General features: G+C 68.4%; 1 protein-coding gene across 1 annotated transcript; it reads left to right on the top strand.

Annotated features, from left to right (window-relative positions):
* The first annotated feature begins 440 nt into the window (after positions 1-440).
* TAP2 (transporter 2, ATP binding cassette subfamily B member) lies at positions 441-3986 on the top strand. The gene is made up of 11 exons (XM_065654722.1): positions 441-1154; positions 1233-1341; positions 1421-1551; positions 1628-1833; positions 2247-2444; positions 2519-2647; positions 2722-2910; positions 2995-3168; positions 3241-3400; positions 3472-3608; positions 3684-3986. Exons 1-11 carry the CDS (start codon positions 680-682, stop codon positions 3984-3986), a joined length of 2211 nt encoding a protein of 736 aa, XP_065510794.1. The 5' UTR covers positions 441-679.
* The last annotated feature ends 3640 nt before the right edge of the window (positions 3987-7626 follow it).

The raw sequence follows: 7626 nt of genomic DNA, 5'->3' as shown, positions 1-7626 counted from the left end.
CTGGGGGGCTGTGCTGGGAGGTACCGGGTGGGACTGGGGCTGCTGGGGGGATGTACTGGGGGGCTGTACTGGGAGGTACCGGGTGGGACTGGGGCTGCTGGGGGATGTACTGGGGGGCTGTACTGGGATGTACCGGGTGGGAGTGGGGCTGCTGGGGGGATGTACTGGGAGGTACCGGGTGGGACTGGGGCTGTACTGGGGGGGCTGTACTGGGGGGCTGTACTGGGATGTACTGGGATGTACCAGGTGGGACTGGGGCTGCTGGGGGGCTGTACTGGGAGGTACCGGGCTGTACTGGGGGGCTGTACTGGGATGTACCGGGATGTACCGGGTGGGACTGGGGCTGCTGGGGGGATGTACTGGGAGCACTGGGCTGTGCTCTAGGGGGCTGGGTGCGGTGCAGGGGAGCTGAGGAGGCTGGACTGGGAGCACTGGTGTGGACTGGGTGAGCCCCAGGGTCCTGGGCGGAGTCCAGGGAAGCAGAGGGGGCTGGACTGGGAGAACTGGTGTTGACTGGTGAGCAGCCCAGGGTGCAGGGCAGGGTCTTGGGGATTCGGGCTGGGACTGGAGAGCTGGACTGGGAGCATCGGTGTTAACTGGTGATTTCCCCAGGTTGCCGAGCACAGTGCAGGGGAGCTGCGCGGGGAGCACTGGTCGTTACTGGTGAGCACCCCCGGCCATGGCGCTGCTCCCCGCCGCCCGCCTGGCCGCCGTCCTGCTGCTGGTTGACCTGGTGCTGCTGGCGGCGCTGGCCCGCTTGGCCCCGGCACTGGCCCGCTTGGGCCCGGCGGCCGCCTGGCTGGAAGCCGGACTGCGGCTGCCGGCGTTTGCCGCGGCCGGGCGGCTGCTGGCGCCGGGGGGGCCCCAGGGAGCCGCCGTCGTGCTCGGCCTCGCCCCCGCCGCCTTCCTCACGCTCCAGAGCCTCGTGGCGCCAAATGGCCCCGCACCGGCGCTGCTGGCCACAGCCACACCGACGTGGGTGGCGCTGACCCACGGCGTGGCCGCCGCGGCGCTGCTGGCTTGGGCTGTGCCATCACCGGGCAAGGCCACGGGCCCCGAGCCGCCGGTGTCCGTGTGGCGGCTGCTGGCGCTGGCGGGGACCGAGTGGCCCGTCCTCGGCGGCGCCTTCTTGTTCCTGGTGTTGGCCGTGCTGGGTGAGTGATGGCGGACGGGGGTGCGGGACGGTCCCGGTGTTGCTCCCCTGCACTGACCCCCCACCGGCGCCCGTCCAGGTGAGACCGCGGGGCCGTACTGCACCGGCAAAGCCCTGGACGCCGTGCGGAGCGGGGACGGACTCACGGCCTTCGCCGCCGGCCTGGTCGTCGCTGCTGATTTGGGCGGGTGGGTGTCCCTGTGTCCCCTGTCTGTCCGTCCGTCCCCCACGGCCGGGCTGACGGGGTCTCGGTGTCGCACCCCCCAGCGCGCTGTTTGGCGGCTGCCGCGGGGGCCTCTTCATCCTGGCACAAGCCCGGCTCAAGCGGAGCACCCGCCACCAGCTCTTCTCCCGCCTGGTGCGCCAGGACCTGGCCTTCCTGCAGGGGACGCCGGCAGGTAGGGGGTCCCCATCACCCCATTGCCCACCCCCAGGTCCCCCAGCCCCACCGCTGACCCCTCCCTGGCCCCACAGCCGAGCTGTCCGCCCGGTTGGCCAACGACGTGCCCTTGCTGTGCCGGGCTGTGCCGAGCAGCGTCAACATAGCGTCGAGGAGCCTGATGACGGTGTTGGGGTTGGGCGGCTTCATGGTTGGGTTGTCGCCCCAGCTGGCGCTGCTGGCGCTGGTGGAGGTGCCGCTCACCATCGCCGCGCGCAAGGTCTATGATGCCCGGAACCAGGTGATGGTGGGGACGAGATGGGACAGGATGGGATGGAGGGGACAGGATGGAGACCGGGGGGCTGGGATGGTGGGAATGGCATAAGGTGGTGGGATGGGAAGTGGGCACATGAGATGGCGCCGGTAAGAATGGTGGGGACGGGAGGTGACAGTGGATGGGATTGGATGGTAGGGATAGATGGTGCCCAGGAGTACGGGGTGGTGGGGATGGGATGGGGCAGTGGAGACAAGAAGGGGATGGAGGAATCAGGAGAGGATGGAATGATGAGGGTAGTGGGACGGGGACTGGGCACGAGATGGTGAGGACGGTGCAGTCAACAAGGATGGGGCCAGTGGGGTGAGGACAGAGCTCTGGGGCTGGTGGGGACATCCCGTTGCCACCCGGTGGGTGCTGAGTGTGGCCACCCCGCCCAGGTGCTGCAGCGAGCGCTGCTGGACGCCACGGCCAGCACGGCGGCCGTGGTGCAGGAGGCCGTGTCCTCCATCGAGACGGTGCGCAGCTTCGCCGGGGAGGAGGAGGAGGAGCGCCGCCACGACCAGGCGGTGGCCGAGATGCTGAGGCTGAAGAACCAGATGGACACGGAGCGGGCGCTTTTCACCTTCGTCTGGCGGGTGAGGCGGGCAGAGGATGGACCCTGGCGACGGGCGCCCCTGTCCCCCGCAGCGCGCTGACCCCGTCCCTGCAGGCGCTGCAGCTGGCGGTGCAGGTGCTGCTGCTCTGCCACGGGCACCGGCAGCTCCGTGAAGGGACCATCACCGCCGGCAGCCTCGTCACATTCCTGCTCTACCAGGCTAAAGTTGGCCACCAGGTGCAGGTGAGACCGCGCAACGCGTGTCCCCCCGCCCCATGTCCGTCTGTCCCCGGTGCCAGCGGCTCTGCCCCGCACAGGCGCTGGTGTTCGGCCACGGTGACTTGCTGAGCAAAGCGGCAGCCGGACGCAAGGTCCTGGAGTACCTGGACCGGGAGCCCACAGGGGACGCCGGCGGCACCCGCGCACCCGCCGCGCTGCGGGGCCACGTCGCCTTCCAGCGCGTCTCCTTCGCCTACCCCGCGCGCCCCGAGCGCCTCGTGCTGCAGGTAGAGCTGGGGGCTCTGGGGCACCCAAGGAGGGAACAGGGGCGTCCCTCAGCACCCACCACCACATCCCTCCCCCCTCCCCAGGACGTGTCCTTCGAGCTGCTCCCCGGCGAGGTGACGGCGCTGGCGGGACTCAACGGCAGCGGGAAGAGCACGTGCGCGGCGCTGCTGGAGCGGTTCTACGAGCCCGGGAGCGGGGAGGTGCTGCTGGACGGGGCGCCGCTGCGGGACTACGAGCACCGGTACCTGCACCGCCAGGTGAGCGCTGCGGCGGGTGGCGGCAGCACCGCTGCGCCGAGCGCTGCCCGGGCTCATCCTGCGCCGTGGCAGGTGGTGTTGGTGGAGCAGGAGCCCGTGCTTTTCTCCGGCACCGTCCGGGACAACATCACCTTCGGGCTGGAGGGCTGCGGGGAGGAGGAGGTGAGGGCGGCCGCCGCCGCCGCCGGCGCCCTGGGCTTCATCTCGGCGCTGGACCGGGGCTTCGACACCGGTGGGTGCCGGGGGCTGGGGGCGGGCGCGGGCGCTCGGGTCCCGCTCACCCTCTGGCCGATCGTCCCGCAGACGTCGGGGAGAAAGGGGGGCAGCTCTCGGCGGGGGAGAAGCAGTGCCTCGCCATCGCCCGGGCCCTGCTGCGCCAGCCCACCGTCCTCATCCTCGACGAAGCCACCAGCGCCCTGGACGGGGAGGGCGAGGCGGCGGTGAGCGGCGGGAGGGGCCGGGGTGGGGGGTCCCGGCCCTGGGGTCGGTGCTGACGGCGCCGGCGTCTCCCGCAGCTGCAGCGCTGGGTGCGGGGATGCGGAGCCCGGACGGTGCTGCTCATCACCCACTGCCCGCGGATGCTGGAGGCGGCCGACCGCGTCGTGGTGCTGGACCGCGGCGCCGTGGTGGAGGTGGGGCCGCCGGCCGAGCTGCGGGGCCGCCGTGGGCCCTACAGCCGCCTGCTGCAGCGTCATCCCGGCGCGGGGCGGCCGGAGCCCCCGGCCATGGGCCACGGGGAGCAGAAACTCGGTCCTGCCCCGGCGGCGGGGCGGGAGGAGGGGGCTGCTCCCCGCGGGACGGGGGTTTGCACGAAATAAAGCAGAATTGCTGCAGAGAGGAGCAGCTGCAGCGCCTGCAGGGACGGGGTCAGCGCGCTGGGGGGGACGGGGCGCCTGGACGCCAGGGGCCATCCTCTGCCCGTCTCACTTGCCGGATGAGGGTGAACAGTGCCTCCGCCGTGTCCATCTGGTTCTTCAGCCTCAGCATCTCGGCCACCACCCGGTCGTGGCGGGGAGCAGCGCCATGCCCGGGGGTGCTCACCAGTAACGACCAGTGCTCCCAGCGCAGCTCCCCTGCACTGCGCTCACCAGTAACGACCAGTGCTCCCAGCACAGCTCCCAGCGCAGCTCCCCTGCACTGCGCTCACCAGTAACGACCAGTGCTCCCAGCACAGCTCCCCTGCACTGCGCTCACCAGTAACGACCAGCGCTCCCAGCACAGCTCCCCTGCACTGCGCTCACCAGTAACGACCAGTGCTCCCAGCACAGCTCCCCTGCACTGTGCTCACCAGTAACGACCAGTGCTCCCAGCACAGCTCCCCTGCACTGCGCTCACCAGTAACGACCAGTGCTCCCAGCACAGCTCCCCTGCACTGTGCTCCAGTAACGACCAGTGCTCCCAGCACAGCTCCCCTGCACTGCGCTCACCAGTAACGACCAGTGCTCCCAGCACAGCTCCCCTGCACTGCGCTCACCAGTAACGACCAGCGCTCCCAGCACAGCTCCCCTGCACTGCGCTCACCAGTAACGACCAGTGCTCCCAGCACAGCTCCCCTGCACTGCGCTCACCAGTAACGACCAGTGCTCCCAGCACAGCTCCCCTGCACTGTGCTCCAGTAACGACCAGTGCTCCCAGCGCAGCTCCCCTGCACTGCGCTCACCAGTAACGACCAGTGCTCCCAGTGCAGCTCCCAGCGCAGCTCCCCTGCACTGCGCTCACCAGTAACGACCAGTGCTCCTAGTGCAGCTCCCCTGCACTGTGCTCACCAGTAACGACCAGTGCTCCCAGCGCAGCTCCCCTGCACTGCGCTCACCAGTAACGACCAGTGCTCCCAGTGCAGCTCCCAGCGCAGCTCCCCTGCACTGCGCTCACCAGTAACGACCAGTGCTCCCAGCGCAGCTCCCCTGCACTGCGCTCACCAGTAACGACCAGTGCTCCCAGCGCAGCTCCCCTGCACTGTGCTCACCAGTAACAACCAGTGCTCCCAGCACAGCTCCCAGCACAGCTCCCCTGCACTGCGCTCACCAGTAACGACCAGTGCTCCCAGCACAGCTCCCCTGCACTGTGCTCACCAGTAACGACCAGTGCTCCCAGCACAGCTCCCAGCACAGCTCCCCTGCACTGTGCTCACCAGTAATGACCAGTGCTCCCAGCACAGCTCCCAGCACAGCTCCCCTGCACTGTGCTCACCAGTAACGACCAGTGCTCCCAGCGCAGCTCCCAGCACAGCTCCCCTGCACTGCGCTCACCAGTAACGACCAGTGCTCCCAGCACAGCTCCCCTGCACTGTGCTCACCAGTAACGACCAGTGCTCCCAGCACAGCTCCCAGCACAGCTCCCCTGCACTGTGCTCACCAGTAATGACCAGTGCTCCCAGCACAGCTCCCAGCGCAGCTCCCCTGCACTGCGCTCACCAGTAACGACCAGTGCTCCCAGTGCAGCTCCCAGCACAGCTCCCCTGCACTGCGCTCACCAGTAACGACCAGTGCTCCCAGCACAGCTCCCCTGCACTGCGCTCACCAGTAACGACCAGTGCTCCCAGCGCAGCTCCCCTGCACTGCGCTCACCAGTAACGACCAGTGCTCCCAGCACAGCTCCCCTGCACTGTGCTCACCAGTAACGACCAGTGCTCCCAGCACAGCTCCCCTGCACTGCGCTCACCAGTAACGACCAGTGCTCCCAGTGCAGCTCCCAGCGCAGCTCCCCTGCACTGCGCTCACCAGTAACGACCAGTGCTCCCAGTGCAGCTCCCAGCGCAGCTCCCCTGCACTGCGCTCACCAGTAACGACCAGTGCTCCTAGTGCAGCTCCCCTGCACTGTGCTCCAGTAACGACCAGTGCTCCCAGCACAGCTCCCCTGCACTGCGCTCACCAGTAACGACCAGTGCTCCCAGCACAGCTCCCCTGCACTGCGCTCACCAGTAACGACCAGCGCTCCCAGCACAGCTCCCCTGCACTGCGCTCACCAGTAACGACCAGTGCTCCCAGCACAGCTCCCCTGCACTGCGCTCACCAGTAACGACCAGTGCTCCCAGCACAGCTCCCCTGCACTGTGCTCCAGTAACGACCAGTGCTCCCAGCGCAGCTCCCCTGCACTGCGCTCACCAGTAACGACCAGTGCTCCCAGTGCAGCTCCCAGCGCAGCTCCCCTGCACTGCGCTCACCAGTAACGACCAGTGCTCCCAGTGCAGCTCCCAGCACAGCTCCCCTGCACTGCGCTCACCAGTAACGACCAGTGCTCCCAGCACAGCTCCCCTGCACTGCGCTCACCAGTAACGACCAGTGCTCCCAGCGCAGCTCCCCTGCACTGCGCTCACCAGTAACGACCAGTGCTCCCAGCACAGCTCCCCTGCACTGTGCTCACCAGTAACGACCAGTGCTCCCAGCACAGCTCCCCTGCACTGCGCTCACCAGTAACGACCAGTGCTCCCAGCGCAGCTCCCCTGCACTGCGCTCACCAGTAACGACCAGTGCTCCCAGCACAGCTCCCCTGCACTGTGCTCACCAGTAACGACCAGTGCTCCCAGCACAGCTCCCAGCGCAGCTCCCCTGCACTGTGCTCACCAGTAACGACCAGTGCTCCCAGTGCAGCTCCCCTGCACTGCGCTCACCAGTAACGACCAGTGCTCCCAGCACAGCTCCCAGCACAGCTCCCCTGCACTGTGCTCACCAGTAACAACCAGTGCTCCCAGCACAGCTCCCAGCGCAGCTCCCCTGCACTGCGCTCACCAGTAACGACCAGTGCTCCCAGCGCAGCTCCCCTGCACTGCGCTCACCAGTAACGACCAGTGCTCCCAGCACAGCTCCCCTGCACTGCGCTCACCAGTAACGACCAGTGCTCCCAGTGCAGCTTCCAGCGCAGCTCCCCTGCACTGCACTTGGCAACCTGGGCTGCTCACCAGCCAACACCAGTTCTCCCAGTTCAGCCCCCTCTGCTTCCCTGGACTCCACCCAACACTCTGGGGCTCACCCAGTCAACACCAGTGCTCCCAGTCCAGCTTCTGTGTACCTACCCAGATACCTGAGACCCCCACCCAGTACTCTGGGGTGCTCACCAGCCAACACCAGTGCTCCCAGTCCAGCCTCCTCAGCTCCCTTGCACTGCACCCAGCCCCCTAGAGCACACCCCAGTGCTCCCAGCACAGCCCCCCAGCAGCCCCAGACCCAGCTGGTACCTCCCAGTACAGCCCCCCAGTACAGCCCCAGTCCCAGCCGGTACCTCCCAGTACAGCCCCCCAGTACAGCCTCCCAGCAGCCCCAGTCCCACCCGGTACCTCCCAGTACAGCCCCCCAGTACAGCCTCCCAGCAGCCCCAGTCCCACCCGGTAGCTCCCAGTACAACCAGTCACCCCGACCGCCCTTTGGTTTCACTTTATCGGCCCCGCCCCTCCCGCCCTGACCACGCCCCTCCCGCCCTGACCACGCCCCCTCCCCGCACCAAACTGCTCCAGTTCCGTCT

The sequence above is a fragment of the Caloenas nicobarica genome, chromosome 35 (assembly GCF_036013445.1).
Source record: "Caloenas nicobarica isolate bCalNic1 chromosome 35, bCalNic1.hap1, whole genome shotgun sequence".
In the NCBI taxonomy this organism is placed as follows: Eukaryota; Metazoa; Chordata; class Aves; order Columbiformes; family Columbidae; genus Caloenas; species Caloenas nicobarica.
Note: the sequence above shows the minus strand (reverse complement) of the source record. Positions and strands in the feature narration are given on the sequence as shown.

Coding starts and splice junctions, on each gene's coding strand:
- TAP2 (XM_065654722.1), top strand. CDS start 680: ATGGCGCTGCTCCCCGCCGCCCGCCTGGCCGCCGTCCTGCTGCTGGTT. Junction 1,155..1,232: donor CCTGGTGTTGGCCGTGCTGG/GTGAGTGATGGC, acceptor GCGCCCGTCCAG/GTGAGACCGCGGGGCCGTAC. Junction 1,552..1,627: donor CCTGCAGGGGACGCCGGCAG/GTAGGGGGTCCC, acceptor CTGGCCCCACAG/CCGAGCTGTCCGCCCGGTTG.